Consider the following 25,843-nt stretch of genomic DNA (forward strand, 5'->3'; position numbering starts at 1 on the left):
TGTGTGTGTGTGTGTGTGTGTGTGTGTGTGTGTGTGTGTGTGTTTTGTGGGAATCTTCTAATTTTATTGATGTAATGTATACTGGGTATGAATTAAAATCATATGAATCTTTTCAAGTCATGGTCCTTTAACCAAATTACTCTCTTTTTAACTTAAAAACTTACCTAAAATCTTATTTGTAGTACAAACCTTTCTCAGCTTGGCACAGGATGGGTTATTGATTATAACTTTATATATATATGAGAAACATTTGCTCTGAATACTGAGAAACATCTATTAAACTCTACGAACCAGACACTTTGTTAGGTGCTAGAGATATAAAGGCATATAAAACACTTGTGGAGTTCACATCTTCTCTGGGAAGATGAATGCGTAAGATAGCTTTGTTATGCACTGATGAGTACTATGGTAGAGGTGTGTGCTAAGTTTTATGGGAACAGAGAAGATGGAGCATCCAACCAGACACCTCTGGAAGTCAGGAAAGATGGAAAAAAGAGCTGGATTCTGAAGAATGAGGAAAAGATTGCCAGATGTTCTAGTCAGTATAAACAGCAGATGCCAACCCTGGCTAACTTAAGCAGAAAGGAAAATTTTTGAACAATATTGCTAACTCACAGAATTATTGAGTGGAGAAATAGACTTGGAAGAAACCAAAAGAAGTGGAGTGACTAGAACCATAACCAGGGCTGTAGCATAGGAGGAGCCCAGGTAAGGGTACTACCTAGCAGAGTATTCGTACCACCAGACATTGGACCCCACTGCAGTGAGTTCTGACTGCCCCTGCTTCTTTATGTCACTCACTTTATCCTCCTGTGGCCAAACTTAAGTCACATGCCAGGGTCGGGGAGAACAAGAATCTGGCCTTTTCTAAAATACCATGTGGTGGTAAATTCCTCAAACTTCAGAAAGGAGGTTCAGATAGTACCAATCCAAAAAAAGAAAATAGTTTACTTCAGTAAATGAGGAAGGATGCTTAGAGGAGGAATACCATGTAGTTCCTATGACTAGAGGTGGGAACAAGAAGAGAGTAGGTAGTGGTGGGAAGGCAGGTTGTGAAGGACTTCATATGGTGGATTGTGACTTCATATGATGTGTTGTGAAGGACTTCATATGATGTACGTGCCCCCACTGCCTAAGGCAGTGATGCTGACACTGGAGAAGATGGAATGAATTTAAGATTAATTTCATTTCAAAGATAAAACTGACAGAATTTGGTGACTGTGGAGGGAACTAACATTTATTAAAAAACAAAAACCATTGCTGTTGAGTCGATTCCAACTCATAGCAACCTTGTAGGACAGAGTAGAACTGCCCCATAGGGTTTCCGAGAAGCGGCTGGTGGATTCAAACTGCCGACCTTTAGATTAGCAACTGATCTCGTAACCACTGTACCACCAGGGCTCATTTATTAGATGCCTGTTAATCAGTGCCATTCTAGAGCAGGTGTTTAGAATTTAAAAAACTGACAATACCAAATGCTGGTGAGTATATTGAGCAACTGCAACTTTCATACATTGCCTGTAGGAATACAAAATGGCCTAGCCACTTTTGAAAACAGTCAGGCAACTTCTTATAAAGTTAAGTATACATTTACCATATGACCAAGTAATCCTACTTTTTAGGTTTTGCCAAGAGATATGAAAACCTGTCTATGTGAAGACCTGTACAGGAATGTTTATTGTGGCTTTGTTTATAGTCACCAAAAACTGGAAAAAACCTTAGTGTCCATCAACTTGTGAATGGATAATCAAGTTATGGTATATCCATACAGGAGCCCTGGTGGCACAGTGGTTAAGAGCTCAGCTGCTAACCAAAGGGTCGCAGTTCGAATCCACCAGCCACGCCTTGGAAACCGTGTGGGGCAGTTCTACTCTGTCCTATAGGGTCGCTATGAGTCGGAATCAACTCCTGTAGAGTCACTATGAGTCGGAATCAACTTGATGGCAACAGGTTTTATGTCCAAACAATGGATTACTACTCAGCACTACTAAGAAACTAACTACTGATACGTACAACAACGTGGATGAATCTCAAAAGCATTGTGAAAGAGGACAGACACAAAAGGCTACATTCTTTATGATTCTGTTTATCTGACACATGCAAAGTTCAAGGGACAAAAATCAGATCAGTGGTTGCCAGGAGCTGGGAGCAGGGTAGGGGATTGCTGAATAGCATTCCGTTGTTTGAATGTTTATCACAATTTGTTTATCAAATCACAGTTTTAGTCATTAAAATAGAGGGGTAGTGGTATCTCATTGTGGTTTTCACTTGTATTTCTCTATGTTGAACATCTTTCCATGGGCTTAGTGGCTATTCCTGTATCTTCTTTTGTGATTGTGTATTCAATCTTCTGCCTGTTTTGTAACTGGATTGTTTGTCATCTTATTATAGAGTTAAGAGTTCTTTATATATTCTGTATAGAAGTTTTTTGTCAGATGTAAGTATTACAAATGCTTTCTCTCAACCAGTGGCTTACATTTTCATTTCTTAACGTGTCTTTTAAAGAGCAGAAGTTTTTAATTTTGATCAGGTCTAAATTATCAATATTTTCTTTTATGCTTGTTAACATGAGTTTTATGTCCGATTACAGGAAGAGGATTTGATAACTTGACTTCTGTCCACCTTGCAAAGCATACTCCTACAGGAACATTGGTGACTATAAAAATTACAAATCTGGAAGACTGCACTGATGAACGCCTAAAAGCTTTACAGGTAACAATACAAAAAAAGAAAAAAGAAGGTACATTTAATGTAACATCTATTTGAAGAGACTACATCTCTAAAATTTTTTCCCCACATTTGTAATGCTTCTTTCCATTAGCAAAAGGTAGATTTCTTCTTCCTAATTAGCATGTAGTTACAGAATTGGGAAGAATACTTGGAAGCCAAATCTATTACATGAAAGGACAAATGTATTCAAATTTTAGGTGTCTATTAATAACTACTATTAATGAGAAATTAATAACTACTACTCCCTCAAGGAGCCCTGGTGGCACAGTGGTTGAAGCGCTCAAGCACTAACTAAAAGGTCAGTGGTTCAAAGCCACCAGAAAAGATGGGGCAGTCTGTTTCCGTAAAGATTTACAGCCTTGGAAACCCTACCGGGCAGTCCTACTCTGTCATATAGGGTCACTATGAGTCAGAATCGACTCAACAGCATCGGGTATTAATTCCTTCAAATGAATATAATATTAAGAATGCTAGTCTGGATATTCACAGCACCCCTAGTCAGTCCAGTCACAAATGATCATATAGGGAAAATAGAAAAAAGAAAACATTTTCTTTTTCATCCAATTAAGCAGAATTAACTTCTGAATTGATAAATTTTACCAGAATTGCATTTCAAGACTATTATAATACCATTTTCAATGTCACTAACGCTTTTTGATATAAAGAGGGAAAGGATCTTGTTTCAACATTGTCTAATTTTGTAAATATTTATATGTGCACATGTATATATGCACAGAAAAAAAGACTGGAAAAAACTATACCAAAATGTTAACAGTGGTTCTGTGTGATATAGCAGTGTTCATCTCTGTTAGAGACAAATTTTATCTTTATATTTTTATGTATTTTTAAATTTGTCTATAGTAAGAACATAGTACACTTATTAAGAACATGGCTTTTGGAACCAAACTAAGTTCACAGCCCTCTTCCGCTTATTAACTCCATGCTCCTAGACAAGTTTTCTAACTTATTTCAAAGTTTCCACTTCTATAACATGGGAATAATAATATCACATGCTTTGTGTAGTGGTGGTGAGGTTTAGAGGGATGAAAGCACTAAGAACAGCGCTTAGAAATACAAATCAAAACTGCAATGAGATACCATCTCACCACAACAAGGCTAGCATTAATCCAAAAACCACAATATAATAAATGTTGGAGAGGTTTTGGAGAGACTGGAACACTTATACACTGTTAGTGGGACTGTAAAATGGTACAACCGCTTTGGAAATTGATTTGGCGCTTCTTTAAAAAGCTAGAAGTTGAAGTACCATATGCTCCAGCAATCGCTCCTTGGAATATATCTTAGAGAAATAAGAGCCATCACATAAACAGATATATGCACAGCCATGTTCGTTGCAGCACTGTTCACAATAGCAAAAAAGATGGAAACAACCTAGGTGCCCATCAACGGATGAATGGATAAACAAATTGTGGTATATTCACACAATGGAATACTACTCAATGATAAAGAACAACGATGAATCCGTGAAACATAACATGGAGGAATCTGGAAGGCATTATGCTGAGAGAATTTAGTCAGTCACAAAAAGACAAATATTGTATAAGATCACTATTATAAGAACTCAAGAAAAGGTTTAAACATAGAAGAAAACATTTTTTGATGTTTACGAGGGTGGGGAGCAAGGGAGAGGGTATTCACTAACTAGATAGTAGACAAGAATTATCTTAGGACAGCACACACTACAGGGGAAATCAGCACAACTGGACTAAACCAAAGCTAAGAAGTTTCCTGAATACAACCAAACAGTCTGACAGACAGAGTAGCAGGGACAGGGGTCTGGGGACTATGCTTTCAGGGGACATCTAGGTCAATTGGCATAACAAAGTTTACTAAGAAAATGTTGTGCATCCTACTTTGGTGAGTAGCATCTGGGGTCTTAAAAGCTAGCGAGCAGCCATCCAAGATGCATCAATTGGTCCCAACCCACCTGGAGTAAAGGAGAATGAAGAACACCAAAGACACAAGGAAAGCGTTAGCCCAAGAGACAGAAAGGGCCACATAAACCAGAGGCTACATCAGCCGGGGACCAGAACTACATGGTGCCCGACTATCACCAATGAACATCCCGACAGGGAACATAACAGAGGGTCCCTGATGGAGCAGTAGTAGAAGGATGGGGTGCAGAACTCAAATTCTAGTAAAAAGACAAGACTTAATGATCTGACTGAGACTGGAGGAACCCCAGAAAGCATGGCCCCCGGATTCTCAAACCAGAACTGAAACCATTCCTGAGGCCAGCTCTTCAGACAAAGATTAGACTGGACTATAGGACATAAAATGATACTCGTGAAGAGTGTGCTTCTTAGCTCAAGTAGATACATGAGACTAAATGGGCAACTTCTGTCCGGAGGTGAGATGAGAAGGCAGAGAGGGTCAGGAGCCAGTTGAATGGACCCGGGAAATCAGGGGTAGAAAGGAGGAGTGTGCTGTCACAGTATAGGGGGAGCAATTAGGGTCACATAACAATGTATATATAAATTTTTCTATGAGAGACTAACTTGAATTGTAAACTTTTGCTTAAAGTACAACAATTTAAAAAAAAAAAAGAACAGTGCTTAGTACTAACAAGCGCTCACTGAGTGTTAGCCGTCACTACTGCTGTTGTTCATCATAAAGGAAGAAAAGGATTGTTTTTAAATGCCTCGTCTCTTCCGTGTCTATCCTAGAAATCAGTGATTCTATCCCACTTCTTCCGGCACCCAAATATTACAACTTATTGGACAGTTTTCACCGTTGGCAGCTGGCTGTGGGTTATTTCTCCATTTATGGCCTATGGTAAGGAAGCTGGTTTTAGATAAAATAACTCATTGTTTAGCATGGATGCTATAATTTTAAGGGTGAGTGAGATCTTAAATTTATGGTTTATTACTTTTAATTTATAAATATAATGGCCAATTCTAGATTTCAGGGTATACTTCTATTTCTGGATCATGTTGAATTTTAGTCTTCACAAAACAGTAGAACATGGATGATGATCAGTGAAACCACCACGGCTTCTCCAAGCATTGTGTGCCTTTCCTCAAGCTGGCTCTACTCCCTTTGGTTTCCTTCCTCTCTCAGAGGAGAGCTACCATTATTTTTCAGGCAGTAGTAGTGTTTTCCTCCTGTGCGCACCGTCTCTGTCTCTTTCACTGCATTGTAAACATCTGTGCCTGTCTCCCTCACTGCGTTGTGAACTCATTCCTCCGCATTGTAAACATCTGTGCCTGTCTCCCTCACTGCGTTGGGAACTCATTTCACTGAATTGTAAACATCTGTGCCTGTCTCCCTCACTGCATTGTAAACTCATATCACTGCATTGTAAACATCTGTGCCTGTCTCCCTCACTGGACTTGAGCCTCTTGAGGGCTGGGATAATGTATGTATTTTTCATTTTGGTGTCCCCAGGCGGTCACCTAATACTTAGCACAAAATAGTGTTCAATAAATGTATTGAATGAATAAATAAATGAATTTTAGATCTTTGATTTTTGAGACAGGTTTTGTGAATTGACTGTGAATTGAATTAAAAATACACACACACACATACACTATGTATTTTTTTAATATTGAAAAATTGGTAACTCTCTTAAAATCTCTAGGGATTCAGAAAAAATCTTTCCAAAGATTCTTGGAGGAAAATTACCTTTGCGTAGGAAAGTAATTAGACTCCAAAAATTAACGTGTGTGTGTGTGTGTGTGTGTGTGTGTGTGTGTGTGTGTGTGTTTATAGGTTGAAAAGAACATCTGAAGCACAGCTGGAAGCAAAATTACTTTCAATGTTCATCTAAAGATTTGAGGGGTTTCTTTCAGGTTCAGCAAGTCAGCTCTTGAAGACTTACTTTCCTGAAGGAATGAGTGAAACTTTAATAAGAAACATTCTCTTTGGAGCAGTGACAGGATTGAACTATCTGCACAAAAATGGCTATATTCACAGGTATTTACTTATTTGTATTTACAAAATGAAGGAATTTTAATAGAAGAAATCTTTTAGAGAATTTTTAAGAAGGCACAGTTGAATGTTAAAAAGGAAGGATAGCCGACTCAGAAATGAAGATTGAGGGAGGAAGAGGCCAGTAGGTGCAATGGTTGCTTATGTTTTATGTTCATTCACCAGAAGAATTAAGAGCACCTCCTCTGTGCCAAGTGCTGTGCTTGTGCTTGTGCTTGTGCTGGGGTGGATGCCTGCCTTCATGGAGCACACCCTCAATCTAATGAGGGATGTCATAACCTTCCCAGGGTATAAACTCTAGGGAATGGGATCCTAGTTAGCCAATTTTTTTAAGCAAATAAAAAGCTTCTTTATCTGCTTTTTAGGTTTATATTATATTTGTATGTATACATAGTGATTAAATCTTTCTTTGATTTATTAAATATTTTGCAGCACCTTGAGATTATGATACTAAGTATCAATTCTCTTGTTACCAAATTGTAGATGCAGAAGTAATTGGCTGAATGTTAAAAACAGTGCCAATCCAAGATATACCAAAACCTTGTTTTGCTTCTTAATTAAGTTACTTTTAAATAAGCTTTTTCTCTTACTGTTTGTTTCAGTCTCCCTAAAGCTTTTTGTCTTACTGTTTGTTGATGATTTCAACAGCGCTCTGATTAACTGAGAATATCTAACAGAACACTGTTAGTGTTCTAATTGATTGAGGTTTTATTATACTTTCCTAGACTGTTGGCCACCACACCCTGTTAGAATTCAGTGTTTTAGATGAAATAGACAAAGCTCTTTTATAATTTATTAGACTAAGGAAATTTTTGTATAAGATATATCTTTATAAATGATGCTGTTCAGAGAGGCTTTTACTGGACAGTATTGCATTTAGCTTTAAATTATGACCTTATGCTTCAAATATTATTTAAGTAGTTTTTTTTAGACTTCTCCCTAGGTATTTGTAACAACATCCTAAAATAGTATAATTAATAATTTGATTCTGTTCCTTGTTTGAAAAAATATTATCAATTCTAAACATGTAGTTTTCAGTTATATTTTTCCTTGTTCTAATGCTATATTAAATAGCTGAAAGAATTTCTTAATTCTTTGGCTATTTCCCATATATATAGCAGTGTGCTGCTATTTTATTAAGAGTATTTAATTTCCAAGAGAATACATGGGTTTGTTCTGACTAGATTTTTATTCTTTCGTCTTTGGCCAATTTGCTAGTATTTAGGATTGTTTCTTTTTGTTCTAGGAGTTTTAAAGCCAGCCATATCCTCATTTCTGGTGATGGCCTAGTGACCCTCTCTGGCCTGTCCCATCTGCATAGTTTGGTTAAGCACGGACAGAGGCATAGGGCTGTGTATGATTTCCCACAGTTCAGCACATCAGTGCAGCCGTGGCTGAGTCCAGAACTACTGAGACAGGTCAGATGTGGCCGTTACATTGGGTTGTCTGTGCGTCTCAAGTGTCTTCTCAGTTTGATTAAAGGACAGTCATGCCCTTATATTTAGATTGGTGAATAACCTACTGTGAGACATTTTTCTTTTACTTTTCGAAAGTATCCTGATAGGACTTTTAAAATATATACCATATATTAGATATATCTTAATTTGTCTCTTATTTTTTTTCCCATTGTTGTTCATCGTTTATTAAAAGAACACGTTTAAAAGTTTGTATTTAGTTATTTACACTAAAGGACTTCAAATTAATTGTGTTTCTCTACAGGATTTACATGGATATAATGTGAAGTCAGATATTTACAGTGTTGGGATTACAGCATGTGAATTAGCCAGTGGGCAGGTACCTTTCCAGGACATGCACAGGACTCAGGTAAATGCTACTAGATTAATTTCCTAGGACTGCTGTAACAAAATACCACAGACTGGGTGGCTTCTAGGAACAGAAATTGATTATCTCACAGTTCTGGAGGTTGGGAGTCTGAGATCTGAGTATTAGCTGTGTTGATTCTTTCTGAGGCTTTGAGGGAGAATCTTCCATGTCTCTCTCCTAGCTTCTGGTAGCTCCAGGCATTCCTTGACTTGCAGCTACGGGACATATGGTGTTTTTCCCTCCTCTGTGTCTGTCTTTCTCTGTCCATTCTCCTCTTTTGTAAGGGCAGCACTGAGATTGGATTAGGACCCACCGTACTCCAGTGTGACCTCATGTTAACTGATAACATCTTCAAAGACCCTATTTTCAGACAAGGTCACATTCATGGGTCCTAGGTTTTATGACTTCAGCATATCTTTTTGAAGGACACAACTCAATCCATAACAGCTGCCAAAATCCCTAAGCTACTACTTTTCTTTCATAAGATCTCTTTTACTCCAGGTAATTTCTGCTGTAGGCTGTTAGGATCTTTTTTGTTGATTTTAATATTTTGTCTAAAAAGCGTTGAAGGGGATTTGTCTTTCTTTTAGATGCTGTTACAGAAACTGAAAGGTCCTCCTTATAGCCCATTGGATATCAGTATTTTCCCTCGATCGGAATCCAGAATGAAAAATTCCCGATCAGGTGTAGACTCTGGGATTGGAGAAAGTGTACTTGTGTCCAGTGGCACTCGCACAGTAAACAGTGACAGACTGCAGACGCCATCCTCAAAAACTTTCTCTCCTGCCTTCTTTAGCTTGGTACAACTCTGTTTGCAACAAGATCCTGAGAAAAGGTAGTATTTTGCCTTTAAGCAACACAAAACATATGTGTTTTATGTTTTATAGAAACTTGTGATATTGCCCTTCCAGACTAATTCAAATCTTTTATCAATCTTTTGATCAAAAAATGATAGTCTAATCTAGAAAATACCAAAGCTAAAAGCAAGTAGAAACAATGAGGAGATAGGAAGGACACTTGATTCAAAGTCAGAAAACTTGGACCCAGTCAGTTGTCCCAGCTGCTAGCCAAGTCACATTGTAAAAGTCACTTAATCTTTCTAGACATTAATTATTGTATTATGTTAAAACATTTTGGAAACTTATGAAAATGTAAATTGCTGCAACTATAATAATATAAATCATTATTATAAGTAACTATATATTAGTGTTAGTTTTATTGAAAACAAGGTATGCCTCGTTTATCTTTTTTTAGCCTCTTAGTGTCTAATGTAGTTCCTTATAAATAGTAAGTGCCCAATAAATGTATGAATACGGATTAACTGACGGATACCTTTAGAATTAATTCTTCCCATTAGTCAAAACTGAAGCTGAGAATTGGGCTTCCTGACATAATATTCTTTTTCCTTTTAGTGTTTTAGTATTGGGCTTTATAGCTCTAAATTTTATTTTCTAATATAGTTTTACACTTAAAATCTACATTCTAATATGTAGTTCTATTCTTTTTATAATTTTTTTTTTAAATTTCAGACCATCAGCAAGCAGTTTATTGTCCCATGTATTCTTTAAACAGGTGAGCTACTCTGTCTTCTGATGTCTAGATGTTTTTAAATACTGTAAGAAGATTACTTAATTGCATTGGCTTAATGAGATCCTGTGATTACCAAGATTCTTAATAATAACTTTCTTACAAAATAAAGTTAAAAACAAAACTTTTTTGATAGCTCAGTTATAGGCTTTCTAAAATATTTCCTTTCTGCACAACAAAATGAGTAAAAACAAACTGGACTATCATCATGTGTTACTATCGCCTCACTCTATTTTATTAATTTTAAAGACATTTGATTTTTCTATATTGGTCAGCAGTGATGAAAGGACAAAATAATTCTGATAAAAATCATTTTTAACTCTTAGCTCTTCCTGTTTTCAGATGACCGGAATCAAAGGCTTTCTTAGGAAAAATACCAAAAAATGATTTTAAACACTTTTAACATGATTTTCTTTAAACATTATTTGTTCCCAGAAAAAACTAATGTATTGAATTTATGTACCAGTAGCCTTATTTTGAGTTTCTTTAACAGGTGAAAGAACAAAGCCAGGATTCCATACTTTCACTGTTGCCTCCTGCTTATAACAAGCCATCAGTAGCAGTGCCTCCAGTGTTACCTTGGACAGAGCCGGAATGTATTTTTCCTGAAGAAAAAGACTCATACTGGGAATTCTAGGGCTGCCAAATCTTTTTACGTCCTACATACTTGACACTTTCTCCTTGCTGCTTTTTCTTCTGTATTGTTAGGTACAAATACCAGAATTATACTTGAAAATACAGTTAGCGCACTGGAGAATCTTATCATTTTAAAGCACTTCTGTCCTAAGGGGCCTGAGCTTATAACCCCTTTGGTTAGTTCCGAGTGCTATCACAACTCCAGGGAAACTTCAGAATTATTAATGTAATGTCTTCTATTCTTGAATTGTTTTTCCCAAGCTGTGACTAACTACTCTCTTGATTTTTTCAGTATAACTTTTGAGCCAGTTGATTTCTTCAGCAGTTTGCTGCCTTAGGGGGAATGAGCCCTCAGAGGACAGTGCTTCCAACTACATCTTTTTCTTCCAGGTTCTCTAGCCTTTTTGATCAGCTATTGTTAGACCAACAGGCTAGTTTATCTTGGCACCAAACTCTGTTTGGTAGAAGGGGAAATGTTTATACTTTCCCATTTTCTTCTATTAATACTTATGGTAATGTAAAACTGAGCCTCACTCACATTAAATGATTCACTTGAAATACATAGAGAAGTTATAATTTACTTTTTTAAAAAGGGCTAGTTAAAGTAACACTTTTCTATGTACATTATCAATTCTAAATTCATGCACCCTGTGGGAGCTCAATAAAGATTTATTGAATTGAGTTTATGCTTTTATTTATTTCCCTGTATGATTTGACAAAGCTAAAGCACAGATTCTATTTTGGTTTGCCAAGAAAAGCCCTTTTTCAAAGATTTATTTGTATAATCTGATGAACTGGGGACAACTGTGTATCTGATTAATTGGAGGCAGAAGACATTCTGGCCCTTTATATGATTGTTCTTGCTCCTGTGGGGGATATAATATATAAGGACTTAGGGATCCTAATTAATGGTATTACCTTATTAGCAAAAGAGAGATGTTACATCTCAAAAAGTATGTAGTTTTTCAGCTGTAGTAAATTCAGGCCTACCTCAGTTAGTGGATTTTCTATACAATCTAGTCTATACAATCTTATTTAACATTGCAATAAAAGTTATTTAAAAATGATTAACCAATGAGACTAATAATATAACCTATTAATAGGCAGTTTGAAACACAATCCTGTTTATGTTTATTGGCCATTTGAATATCATCTTTTATGATCTAGCTGTTCAATTCTGTTGCCAATTTTTCTCTTGGGTTCTTTATGTTTTTATTGATTTTTTAATATATTCTGGATACATGCACTTTATTACCTATGTGTATTGCAAATATCTTCTCCCAGCCTCTTTAGTGATGTCTTTTGATCAACAAAAGTTCTTAATTTTAATCTAGCCCAAATTATCAGTCTTTCTCCTTGTATTTCTTTTTTTTTAGTCCTGTTTAAGAAATAGAACAACTAGATGGTGCCCGGCTACCACCACTGACTGCTCTGACAAGGATTACAGTAGAGGGTCCTGGACAGAGTGGAAGAAAAATGTAGAATAAAATTCAAATTCACATTAAAAAAAAGACCAGATTTGCTGGTCTGACAGAGACTGGAGAAACCTCAAGAGCGTGGCCCCCAGCCACCCTTTTAACTCAGTACTGAAATCACTCTCGAGGTTCACCCTTCAGCCAAAGATTAGACAGGTCTATAGGGCAATCAATAACACATGTGAGGTACATGCTTCCTAGTTCAATCATGTATTTAAGACTAAATGGGCAAAACAGCCAAAAGCAAAGACGAGAAGGCAGGAAGTGACAGGGAAACTGGATGAATGGAAACAGGGAACCTGGGGTGGAGAAGGAGAGAGTGTTCACACATCGCGGGGTTGGCAACCAATGTCACAGAACAATTTGTGAATTAATTGTTTAATGAGAAACTAATTTGCTCTGTAAACTTTCAACTAAAGCTCAATAAAGAAAAAAAAGAGTTAACCCATGGTTATCAAAAATATTTTCTTAAATTATCTCCTAGGAGCTTTGTTATTTTGCCTTTCACATTTAGATCTACAGTCCACCTGGGATTGATTTGTGTGTGTGTGTGTGTGTGTGTGGTGTGTGAGGAAGAGATCAAGTTTCACTTTTTTCTGTACGGCCAACAGCTGACCCAGCAATATTAATTGAAAAGACCGTCTATTTTCCAGTGCTCTGTAGTGCCACCTTTGTCATAACACACATGGGTCATACATGCATAGGTCTGTTTCTGGACTCTATTCTATTCCATAATTTTTAAAAAATTTTTTTCAGTGCCACACTGTAACAGCTACTGTAGCTTTATGTCTTTCTGTCGGGTTGATTTTAATGTCTCCATTCCTTATTTTAGTTATTTCATCTTCTCTATTTTTTTCTTTGTCAGTCTAGCTAAAGGTTTGTCGATTTTATTGATCTTTTCAAAAAACCAACTTCTGGTTTTATTGATTCTATTGTTTTTCTGTTCTCTATTTTGGTTATTTCTGCTCTGATCTTTGTTCTTTCTGGTAGCTTTAGGCTTAGTTTGCTCTTTTTTGCCTACCTTATTTTTATGCAAATAATGTGTGCTTTCTACATTTGTTTGCCATCTGCACCACCCCCACCCAAAGGTATTTTCATAAGTGCACTATGCTATTTTTTTTACAGCAACATGTAAAAAAAAATTGGCATAGTGGCACTTATGAAAATACCTCACAGGGGGAGGGTACAGTTGGCAAATAAACATAGAAGGTGCACATTATTTGCATAAAAATCTGGTAGTTCCTCAAGTTGAAGAGTTAGACTGTTTGAAATCTTTCTTTTTTCATATAGGCATTTATATTGAGAAATTCCTCCCTGAACACTGCCTTTGCTGCATCCAATGAGTTTTGGTATGTGTTTTCATTTTCATTAGACTCTAAACATTTTTTAATTTCTCTTGATGTCTTCGTTGCTCCATTGGTTGTTTAATAGTGTGTTGTTTAATTTCCACATGTTTGTGTGTTTTCCAGTTTTCCTTCTGCAGTTAATTTTTAGTTTCATTCCCTTGTGGTCAGAGAAGAAATTTTGTATGATTTCAGACTTTTAAAATTTATTGAGACTTATTTTGTCACCTAGCATATGATCTATCTTGGTGAATGATCCACATGTACTGGAGAAGAATGGGTATTGTTCAGTTGTTGGGTGGAGTGTTCTATATATGTCTGTTAGGTCTATCAGTTTATAGTGTTATTCAAGTCCTCTATTTTCTTACTAATCTTCTTTCTAGATATTCTGTCCATTGTTGAAAGTGGTGTAGAGAAAAAAAAAACCCATTGCCATCGAGTTGATTCCAACTCATAGTGACCATAGAGGACAGAGTAGAACTGCCCCATGGGGTTTCCAAGGAGCACCTGGTGGATTTGAACTGCCGTTCTTTTGGTTAGCAGCCATAGCTCTTAACCACTATGCCACGGGGATTTCCAGTGTATGGAAGTCCCCAGCTATTTTCATAGAGTTGTCTGTTACTCACTTCAGTTCTGTCAGTGTTTGCTTCATATATTTTGTGGCTCTGAAGTTAGGTACATATATATTTATAGTTGTTATAGCTCCTTGATGAATTGATCTGATCCCCTTATCATTATATAATGCATTTCTTTGCCTGTTATGGAGCCCTGGTGGTGTAGTGGTTAAGAGCTACAGCAAGCTATGGCTGCTAACCAAAAGGTCAGCAGTTTGAATCCACCAGCCACTCCTTGGAAACTATGGAGCAGTTCTACTCTGTCCTATAAGGTTGCTATGAGTTGGAATCGACTCGACGGCAACAAATTTTTTTGGTTTGCCTCTTAACAGATTTTGACTTAACCCTTTGCTGCCTCGTGGGATATACCGTATCCCAGCCACTTTTTATGCCTCTGAAGTTCTTTGGGAAGGAGGTAGCCCAAATTAAACACATTTAGCATCAAGGTAGGAGCCTTGAAATATGTGAAACTCAAGAACCCTGAGTTGGAGCCTCATTTTTCTGTAGATTGAGCATGGTCTTAGGTGATAACTCCTGGATGTGTGAATTTTCTAAACTTTTAACAGGTTTGCCTTTATTTCTGTGAGAATAAGCCTCCTCACTATGTTTCCCAGTTACTATGTTCTCGTGAGAATGTACTTACCACAAGAAGAAGTTATTCCCAGTCTTCATTCAGTCATAGTGGCCATTTTCTCCCTAATGCAATTCATTGTTTTCCAGGTATTACTGGCTCCCTGCTTTTCTAGCTTTTAAACAGTAAGTAATGCCTTTGCAATAAAGAATAATGCATTGGCAGTGGAACTTTTCAAGAGACTCGGACTCCTATAAGTTATTCTTACCCTGCATTCAATAAACCCAAACCCATTTCTGTCAAGTTGATTCCCACTCATAGCGACCCTATATCAGGGCCCATTCATTGCTTCCACGTGTAGCAGGTGAAATGCACCACTGTGAGCAGTTTTGCAGTATTCCAGGGCAGCTGTTTCTGCTTCTTAGCTGTTAGTACTGCTTTTGTTATGAAGAATACACAGTAGTGGTAATTTTCCTGAGATTCAAATTCCTTTAGTTTTATTTATTTGGCCTGCTGCTTTTGTAGTAATGAAGAATGCATTGTAGTGGTGATTTTCCTGAGATTAAAAAAAGTCCCTTGGCTTTATTTGTTTGGGGTGTAATGCTTTTGCAGTAAGGAAGAATGCATTGTTCCATGTTTTGAAAAATTTCATGAAAAATAATAAGAGACTAGAATAAAACGTATGTACAGTCATGGCAAGGTGCCTTTATGTTTTACCTCAGGTTTTGAAAATTTGCAACAAATAAAAAAAAACAATTTTATCATTGCATCATATCAGTAGAATTTACTACGTCCAGCATCTGCTGGGACTTGAGTGATCCCAGATAATGGGTATCAAAATCCATAACTCAACAAAAATTCTGAATTGGTCCTTTAATCATCATGCTTTCCATCCTGAAAACACATAGTATCAACAAAAAATATAAAGGAGAAAATAATTGGGTCTGCAAAGGGTTAAAATCTATTTTGTCTAATATTAATATGGCCACCCCTGCTCTTTTTTGGTTACTATTTGCATGGATTATTCTTTTCTGTCCTTTCACTTTCAGTCTGTTTGTTTCCTGGGGCCTAAGATGTATCTCTTGTAGATAGCATATGGATGGAATAATAGTTTTTATACTAGGAGAATAATAACTCTTTATATTGATTGTACTCCTTTGTCCTTTGTATTGTAGACTGTCTTGACTACTTTTATTCCTTTATATTTCATTATAATTTTTAGAATGAGATTGTCAGTTTTCATCAAAGAAAACCTGTTGGGATTTTGATTGGGATTGCATTGGGTCTTTAGATCAGTTCTGGAAGAATTCATCTTTAATTTTTTATGTCTTCCATAAACCTGTGCATAGATCAAGAGGCAGTCATTCAGACAGAAAAAGGGGTTACTGCATGGTTTAAAATCAGAAAAGGTGCACATCAAGGTTGTATCTTTTCACCATGCTTATTCAGTTTGTGTGCTGAGCAAATAATCTGAGAAGCTAGACTATGTGAAGAAGAATGCGGCATCAGGATTGGAGGAAGACTCATTAACAACCTGCGACATGCAGATGACACCACCTTGCTCACTGAAAGTGAAGAGGACTTGAAGCACTGTCATGGATTGAATTGTGTTCCCCAAAAATATCTGTCAACTTGGCTGGGTCATAATTCCCAGTATTGTATGATTGTGTACCATTTTCTAATCTGATGTGATTTCCTTATGTGTTGTAAACTCTATCACTATGATGTAATAAGATGGATTAGCGGCAGTTATACTGATGAGGTATACAAGATTGGATAGTGTCTGTCTTAGTCATCTAGTGCTGCTATAACAGAAATACCGCAAGTGGGTGGCTTTAACAAAGAGAAATTTATTTCTTCATGGTAAAGTAGGCTAAAAGTCCAAATTTGGGGTGTCAGCTCCAGGGGAATTCTTTCTCTGTTTGTCAGCCTTCTCATCAATGTTCCCCCGGACTAGGAGCTTCTCTGCACAGGGACCCGAGGTCCAAAGGACACGCTCTGCTCCTGGCACTGCTTTCTTGGTGGTATGAGGTCCTCCACTCTCTGCTTCCCTTTCCTTTTATCTCTTGAGAGATAAAAGGTGGTGCAGGCCACACCCCAGGGAAACTCCCTTTACATTGGATCAGGGATGTGACCTGGGTAAGGGTGGTGTTACAATCCCACCCTAATCCTCTTTAACGTAAAATTAATCACAAAATAGAGGACAACCACACAACACTGGGAATCATGGCCTAGCCAAATTGATACACACATTTTTGGGGAGACAATTCAATCCATGACAGTGTCTTAAGCCAATCTCTTTTGAGATACAAAAGAGAGAAGCAAACAGAGATACATGGGAACCTCATATCACCAAGAAAGCAGGGCCAGGAGCAGAGCGCATCCTTTGGACCTGAGATTCCTGCGCTGAGATGCTCCCAGACCAAGGGAAGACTGATGACAAGAACCTTCCTCTGGAGCCGACAGAGAAAGAAGGCCTTTCGCTGGAGCTGATGCCCTGAATTTGGACTTGTAGCCTACTGGACTGTGAGAGAATAAATTTCTCTTTGTTAAAGCCATCCACTTGTGGTATTTCTGTTATAGCAGCACTAGATGACTAAGACAAGCACTTACTGATGAAGACCCAAGACTACTGCCTTCAGTATGGATTATACCTCAACATAAAAAAAATCCTCACAACTGGACCAATAAGCAACATCATGATAAATGAAAACAATACTGAATTTGTCGAGAATTTCGTTTTACTTGGATCAACAATCAATGTCCATGGAAACAGCAGTCAAGAAATCAACATAGTGCATTGGGCAAATGTCCTGCAAAAGACCTCTTTAAAATCTTAAAAAACAAAGATGGCACTGTAATGACTAAGGTGCCCCTGACCCAAGCCATGGTCTTTTCAATTGCCTCATGTGGATGCAAAAGCTGGACAATGAAAAAGACCGAAGAATTGATGCATTATGATGTTGGCAAAGAATACTGAATGTGATGGTTAAGATTGTGTGTCAACTTGGCTGGGCCATGATTCTTGGTGTTTATATGTGATCACTCCCATGACCAAATCTGCTATGAATAGCCAATCAGTTGAAAGGGAGTTCCCTTGGGGGTGTGGCCTGCATCTGAATATAAGCAGGCGTTCTGTCTTTTTTGCTTGCTCTGAATCCTGCGGCTGCCTCCTGTTCATCTGACCGCTAGTTCTTGGGATTTGAGCTATCAGCTTATCTGCCAATCTTGGGATTTGTTGATCTTCACAGCCTGTGAGCAAGAGCCCTGCTCTTCAACTTGCTGATCTTGGGTTCGCCAGCCCCTGTGGCTACATGAATCGAGAGAAGCCTCTAGCCTGATCCACAGACTTGGGACGTTCCAGCCTCTACAATCGTGTGAGGTTTTTCCTTGATATAAATCTCTCTATATATATGTTTATATTGGTTTTGCTTCTCTAGAGAACCCACCGTAAGACACTGAATATACCATGGACCACCAGAAGAACAAGCATCTGTCTTGGAGGAAGTGCAGCCAGAATGCTTCTTAGAAGGGAGGGTGGCAAGACTTCCCTCTCACTCACTTTGGACATATTATCAGGAGGTACCAATCCCTGGAGAAGGACATCATGCTTGGTAAAGTAGAGGGTCAGAGAAAAAGAGGAAGATCCTCAACAGAATGGATCGATACAGTGGCTGCAACAATGGACTCATAATTACTATTGTAAGGATGATGCAGGACGGGGCAACATTTTGTTCTATATAAGGTTGCTGTGAGTTGGAGATGACTCAATGGCACCTAACAACAACCATGAATATGACATGTCTGTCCATTTATTTGTTTTCCTTAATTTCTCTCAGCAATATTTTATAGTTCTTTGTGTAGAGATCCAACAGATATATGAGCAGGCCAATTCCTGATCCCATTTTGGGGCTCTGTTTCATGGAACCACTTGTGATACCAATGAATATATTAGCCAGAGGCCCAATAGAAAATAGATAATGCATTCAAACTGGCTAATTGAAGAGAGTTTGGTATATAATACCCTGGGGCCAAGATTAGTGAGGAAAGTTTATTACCCCCTGTTTAAGCCAAGGGGAAGGAGTACTTACTGGAACATCTAGAGAGTGGCTGATGAAAAGGGCTGCTTGATAAGAGCTGTGGCCTTTGAAAGAGGATGAAGGCAACCCAAGCCAAACCAGCAAGTAGGGAGCCAAGAAAATAAATAACCCAATTTCTCCTTTCTCCTTTTGCTGGTGCTTACCATTGGCCAAATCAGCCAGAAGCATCCACAAGCAAAGTCTGTCTGTTGGGACACAGAACAGGGTGGGGAGAAAGAAGAGTGGATAAGGAAGAGCAAACAGCTCTCCAAGACTCCTCTGTTAGAAAACAGTAAAAATAGTTAATACCCATGTTGCTTTACTTTCTCATTTCCTAAACCTACTCACTGCAGTCTGGTTCCTTCCCTGCCACTACACAGAAACATGATTTTGCCAAGATCACTAATGATCAACTTGTTGTTAATCAGATTCATGTTCAGCCTTCTCCTTATTTTACTCCTCTGGTCATTTGACACTGTTGATCACTCCCTCTTCCTTTAAGTCCTCTCTTGTCTTCTAGGATACAATTATCTTCCTGGTTTTCCTCCTATCTCTCCTTTTCCATTTTCCACCTTTTTATTTTTTTCTCACTTTATTGAGGTATAATTTGCATGCAACAAAATTCACCAATTTTCAGTGTACGATTTGATGAGTTTTGACGAATATATATACAATCATGTAACCACCACAATCATAATATAGAACATTTCCATCACCACAAAATGTTCCCTTATGACCCTCTGAATAAATCTCCTCCCCTCAGTTCCATGGCCCCTTGACAACCACTGATCTGCTTTGTGTCAGTCTAACCTGATCCAAAATTTCATATAAATTGAATTATATACAGTATGAGGTATTTTGTGTGTGTGTGTCTGCTGTCTTTCACTTCAAGGAGCCCTGGTGGTGCAGTGGTTAAGCACTTGGCTGCTAACCAAAAGGTTGGCAGTTCGAACCCTTCAGCCATCACACAGGAGAAAGGTGTAGCAGTCTGCTTCCGTAAAGATTACAGCCTTGGAAACCCTATGAGGCAGTTCTACTCTGTCCTATAGGGTCAGTATCAGTTGGAATTGACTCTGCAACAATGGATTTTACAGCTCTTTCCCTTTAATCCATCCACATTGCTACACGTATCACTTGTTCATTCCTTTTTATTGCTGAGTATTCCCTTGGGTGGTTATACCATAGTTCATCCATTCACCAGTTAATGTACATTTGGGTTGTTTCTAGTTTGGGGCTATTATGAATAAAGCTGTTAGGACTGTTTCAGTACAGACTTTTGTCTGGACATATGTTTTAACTTCTCTGGGAGTGGAAATTGCTGAGTCACCTAGTGACTCATAAGTGTATGTTTAGGTATATAAGAAGCTGCCAAACTATTTTCCAAAATGTCTGTACCATTTTGTGTTCCCACCAACAATATATGAGAGTTCCCAGTTTCACCATGTTCTTGCTAACATGTGATATTGTCAGTCTTTTATATTATAGCCACTCTAGTGTGTTTGTAGTGATATCTTATTGTGGTTTTAATTTTCATTTTCCTAATGACTGATGTGTTGAGCAACTTTGCATGAGCGTATTTATCATTTGTATATCTTTTTTTGTTGAAGGGTCTGTTCAAAACTTTTGCCTGTTTTTCTGTTGGGTGTGTGTTTTCTTATAGAGTTGTAAGAGTTTTTTTTTTTTTTAATATTATATATTCTGGAATACAGAGGAGCCCTGGTGGTGCAGTGGTTAAGCTCTGGGCTGCTAACAGAAAGGCTAGTGGTTTGAACCCACCAGTCGCTCCATGGGAGGAAGACGTGACAGTCTGCTTCAGTAAAGATTTATGGCCTTGGAAACCCTGTGTGAAAGTTCTACTGTCCTATGAGTCGGAACTGACTCTACGGCAACAGGTATTCTGGAATACAAGGGTTTTTTTTGGTTTTGTTTTTTTAACAAATATGTGTTTTGCAAGAATTTTCTCAGTGGCTTGTCTTTTCATTTTCTTACCAGTGTCTTTTGAAGAGCTGAAACTTTAATTTTGATGAAGTCCAGTGGATCCATTTTTTTTCTATTTTAGTTCATGTTTTTTAGTGTCCTATTTAAGAAACCTTTGCCTAACCCAAGGTCACTAAGAATTTCTTCTGTTTTTCACTAAAAGTTTTATAGTTTTAGCTCGTATATTCAGGTCTGTGATCCATTTCAAATTAATTTTGAGATAAGGGTCAAGATTTTTTTTTCCTTTTAGTATATGGATAGCCAGTTTTCCCAGCACCCCTAATGGAAAAGATCATCCTTTCCCCATTGGGTTGCCCTGGTGCCTTTTTCAAAAATCAATTGATTATATATAACCTGTAAAACCCACTTGCCATCAAGTCAATTCTGACTCATAGTGACACTATAAGACAGCGTAGAACTGCTGCCATAGGGTTTCCAAGGAGCGGCTAGTGAATTCAAACTGCTGACCTTTCGGTTAGCAGCCAATCTCTTAACCACTGTGCCACCAGGGTTCCTGATTATATAGATATATGTGGGTCTAATTCTAGACTCAATTTTGTTCAACTGACCTGTTTAACAATGTACCAATATCATATACCTGTATATATGTATATATATATTTAAAAAAAAACCAAACCCACTGCCATCGATTCTGCCTTATAGCCATCCCACAGGATTTCCAAGGCTGTAAATCTTTACCGAAGGATACTGCCACATCTTTCCCCTGCAGAGTGGCTGGTGAGTTCGAACTGCCGAGCTTTGGGTTAGCAATTGAGCATTTTAACCACTGTGCCACCAGGACCCCTACCTGTATACCCATATACCAATGCCACATTTTCTTAGTTACTGTAACTTTCTAGTAAGTCTTAAAATCAAATGGTGAAAATCCTCCAACTTGGTTCATTTTTTTCAAAATTATTTTGGCTATTTTAGATTCTTCTCATTTCATATAAACTTTAGCATCATTTGTTAATTTCTATGAGAAAGCCTACTAGGTATACTTATTGGGATTATGTGGAATCTATAGACAAATTTAGGGAAAATTGGCATTGTAAAAATACTGTCTTCTGAAATAAGTTAGTCACCAAAGGACCAAAACCCAAACTAAACCCACTGCTGTCAAGTTGATTCTGCTTCATAGCCATCCTGCAGAATGCAGTAGAACTGCCCCACAGGCTTTCTGAGACTACATCTTTATGGGAGCAGACTGCCACATCTTTCTCCCGAGGAGCAGCTGGTGGATTCAAACTGCCAGTCTTTTGGTTAGCAGCCGAGCTCTTTAACCACTGCGCCACCAGGGTTCCTTCACAAAAGGACAAATACTGTTTATTTAGGTCTTCTTCAGTTTATCTCAGCGATGTTTTATAGTTTTCACTGTACAAGTCTTGTTAAATTTATTTTTATTTGATATTTTATGCTATTGTTAAATGGTATTATTTTTATCAGTCTCCAATTGTTGCTAACATGTAGAAATACAAGCGAGTTTTCTACATTGACTTTGTATTCTGTGACCTTGCTAAACTCAGTTTTTAGTTCCAAAAGCTTTCCCCATTTCAAGATCCTTAACTTAATCACAGCTGTAAAATTCCTTTGCAGGTAACATAGTCACAGGATTCTGGAATTAGAACATGTTCATTTGGAGGGAGCCTTTATTCTGCCTACCAAATGTCTAATCCTGTCTTGCTGTCTGCTTCTCAAAGGACCCAAAAGAACACAGAACCTTAGCTAAAGTGCCCTCCTATGAGCTTTGATTGTACTTTTCCCATCACAGCACTCGCCACTTTCACAACTCTATTAGAATTGCTTCTGTGTTTATGTCCCCAGTAGACTGTGAACTCCTTGAGAATAGTCTTAGTCACTACTGTATTCCTACTGGTTAGCAAAGTGTCTGGCATATTGTAGATGTTTAATAAATATTTAAGGAAATGTTCCTTGAATAAAATGTATACAGAAAAAAAAAAAAAGACTCACAAAGAAAATGTGGGAGATTTCCATGGTAGGATATTTTTAACTTGTTGTGTGTCACAATATTGCCATTAAAAGTTTAATGAGGATCACCACCCTCTGCCCGGAGTGCTTCAAACCCATGGGGCGTTCACATTTCAGTCACCATTTCTTCTAAGGGCTCACCAGCCCAGTCCCTGAAGACTTCTGTCTGGGGGCGTATCTCTAGGTCTTTCTCTTTTCCTATGACCCTGGAGTCCAGAGGTTGGAGCAAAGCTACTGTGGTCCACTTTGGGCTGTTCATACCTCTGAATGCTGACTCACCTCTACTTGCCATTTCTCCAGGGGTGGATTATCTAGTTGGCAGGGTGGGCATGGTGCTTGCCTTGCTTATCAGATCATCTGTAGTGAGTAATTTCCCATTTTTTCACTACATCAAAGATTCTGCTTCTAGGTATGGCTGGCATCTGTCTTTCTCCCAACCCTACAGCACCTTCCTACAGAATCAAAGCTTCTTTTCAAATTTAAAATCCCTGACAGGGGCTGGTGACTCAGTAAACAAGGTAAGCAGAGGCTTACTTGTGCTTACTTACCAATCTACAGATGGTCTGGTGGGTAGGGTGGGTGCTGTGCTTGCCGTGCCTATTGGATAGTCCACCCCTACATTTCTCCTAGCATCCTCTGGCTCAGTGGAGTCACAATGCGGATATCGGGGCACAGACCACACCAGGTGACACTGTCAGAGGAGGTGACCCCAAAATGACTGTCTATAAAATTTTTGTGCAGTGTTTCAGTAGAAATTTATTTTTATAAAATTATCTCTCAATGACCGCCGTGACAGGGAACACAACAGAGTCCCAGGTGGAGCAGGAGAAAGGTGGGGTGCAGAACTCAAATTCTAGTAAGAAGACCAGACTTAATGGTCTGACTGAGACTGGAGAAACCCCAGAAAGCATGGACCCTGGATTCTCTATCAGCCCAGAACTAAAACAATTTCCGAGGACAGCTCTTCAGACAGGGTTTGGACTGGACTGTGGGACATAAAGTGATATTCATGAGGAGTGTGTGTCTTAGCTCAAGTAGATACAAGAAACTAAATGGGCAGCTTCTGTCTGGAGGTGAGATGGGAAGGCAGAGAGGATTAGGAACTGGTTGAATGGACATGGGGAATCGGGTGGAAAGGAGGAGTGTGCTGTCACAGTATGGGGAGAGCAATTAGAGTCACAAAACAATGTATGTATAAATTTTTGTATGGGAAAAAATAAAACAACTCTGTAGTTAATAACAAAAAATTTCATAAACCTAGCTTACAAAAAAAAAATTAATGAAGAGTCCTCATGCATTGCTGTTGGGAATGTAAAATGGTACAGCCTCTGTGGAAAACAGTTTGGTGTTCCCAATGCTAGATGTATACCTAGAAGTGAAAGCAGGAACACAAGCAGAAACCTGTACACCAATGTTCACTGCAGCACTTTTTACAATGGCCAAAATGCGGAAACAACTGAAATGTCCATCAACAGATGAATGGATAAACAAAATGTGGTATAGATATACAATGGAATATTACTCAGCCGTAAAGAGAAATAAAGTCCTTATGCATGGCACAGCATGGATGAACCTGGCAAACATGCTGAGCAAATTAAGTCAGTCACAAAAGGACAAATACTGTATGATCTTATGTATATGAAATAAGCAAATATATAGGAACCAAAGATTATTAGTGATTACCAGGGATGGGAGGAGGGAGAAAGGAAGTTTTTGAGTTTATGTTAATGGTGGTATAATAATATGGAAAAGGATAGTGATAATGGTTGCATAACATGAAGAATGTAATCGATGTTACTAAATTATACATGTAGAGATAGTTGAATTGGCAAATGTTTCGTTGTACATATTTTCACACACACGCAAAAACATTTAATGAGGCAAAAGGATTTGAGATTTTTCCATCTAGTAAGTATTTCCTCCTTTACTGCAAACTAGATCATTGGTTTTCCTCATAAGTACTGTTGGTCAATTGCCTGTTTGCTCTCGAATCTGTTTCCACACTCTCTGCTTCACTGGGAACTACATTTTTCACACACCTTTTTTTCCAGGTGGGTGTGCCTAATAGGAGGCAATAGTTTAAGATCAGAGGGCAGGAGGAGGAGGGAAGAAACATGGCATTTCTCGCCCCTTTTTACACTCCCCTGTTTGTAGTGGCATCCCTGCTAGTGGCTGTGTCTTCTCTGTCTTATGGCTTTAGGACTCTGGTAACACCACTTCTCCCTACTGTCCCTTCCTCTGAGGGGAGTAGTACTTCCTGCTCTTGCTTATCTCTGGGTTGCCTCACCTTCCCTTTTGGCATCTTAGTCTTGGTTCCATCACCAGTGAAACCAATTCACTGTATTCCTTCAATTTGAAAGATCTAGAGTTATTTGTGTTCTCCTAGTTAGACTGTGATACAAGTACTGACGACTTTAAAAATTCCTGGAAATTCTTGGTCTTCATAAAAAAAATCACTACTCTGATTATACCATAGAATGAATAATCAGGAATTATGTTTTCCATCAGCCAATTCTATTTAAACCCCATCATCTTTCTGATTCTTAGTAGAAAAATTGAAACTGACAAAAGTTCTATAAATTGAAGTTTTCTCAAGAATGGAGCAAAGTTCAACAAGAGCCAGATATGATATTGATAAAAATAGAACCAATTCTTAGAAGTCTCTGATTTAAATCCTGTGTTAATTTAGCTGGAAACCCTGGTGGTGCAGTGGTTAAGAGTTTGCCTGCTAACCAAAAGGTAGGCAGTTTGAATCCACCAGGTGCTCCTTGGAAACCCTATGGAGCAGTTCTACTCTGTCCTATAGGGTTGCTATGAGTCAGATTCAACTCGACGGCAATAGGTTTGGTTTTTTAGTTGTGGTTGATTTAGCTAAGTAATTATATTTTATGCAATTTCTATAATTTTATGCAATTTCCTGTGTTTGGTTTTATTAAAAATGCCCCTTCACAATTTCTGGAGTAAGCAAAATCACTCCAGTGTAGAAGATGCCTCAGGAATTAGGCATCTGTTCTTTGTTATCTTTATTGATAGTGTAAAAAGTTGTAGTATCAGATGATGTTAAAAT

General features: G+C 38.1%; 1 protein-coding gene across 2 annotated transcripts in view; it reads left to right on the top strand.

The window, feature by feature from the left end:
* The window catches only part of STRADB (STE20 related adaptor beta), a 21,683-nt gene extending 10,274 nt beyond the window's left edge, over positions 1-11,409 (top strand). Inside the window, exons 5-12 of one of the 2 annotated variants that reach the window (XM_004378223.3) lie at positions 2,591-2,712; positions 5,418-5,526; positions 6,543-6,666; positions 7,928-8,099; positions 8,401-8,505; positions 9,096-9,340; positions 10,035-10,077; positions 10,586-11,409. In XM_004378223.3, the coding sequence (XP_004378280.1) occupies positions 2,591-2,712; positions 5,418-5,526; positions 6,543-6,666; positions 7,928-8,099; positions 8,401-8,505; positions 9,096-9,340; positions 10,035-10,077; positions 10,586-10,729 (1,064 nt within the window). In that variant the 3' untranslated portion in view covers positions 10,730-11,409. The remainder of the gene's footprint in view (positions 1-2,590; positions 2,713-5,417; positions 5,527-6,542; positions 6,667-7,927; positions 8,100-8,400; positions 8,506-9,095; positions 9,341-10,034; positions 10,078-10,585) is intronic. The other variant, XM_023732994.1, reaches the window with a different exon arrangement.
* Positions 11,410-25,843: the final 14,434 nt, after the last annotated feature.

Source organism: Trichechus manatus, unplaced genomic scaffold (assembly GCF_000243295.1).
Source record: "Trichechus manatus latirostris isolate Lorelei unplaced genomic scaffold, TriManLat1.0 scaffold00056, whole genome shotgun sequence".
NCBI lineage: Eukaryota > Metazoa > Chordata > Mammalia > Sirenia > Trichechidae > Trichechus > Trichechus manatus.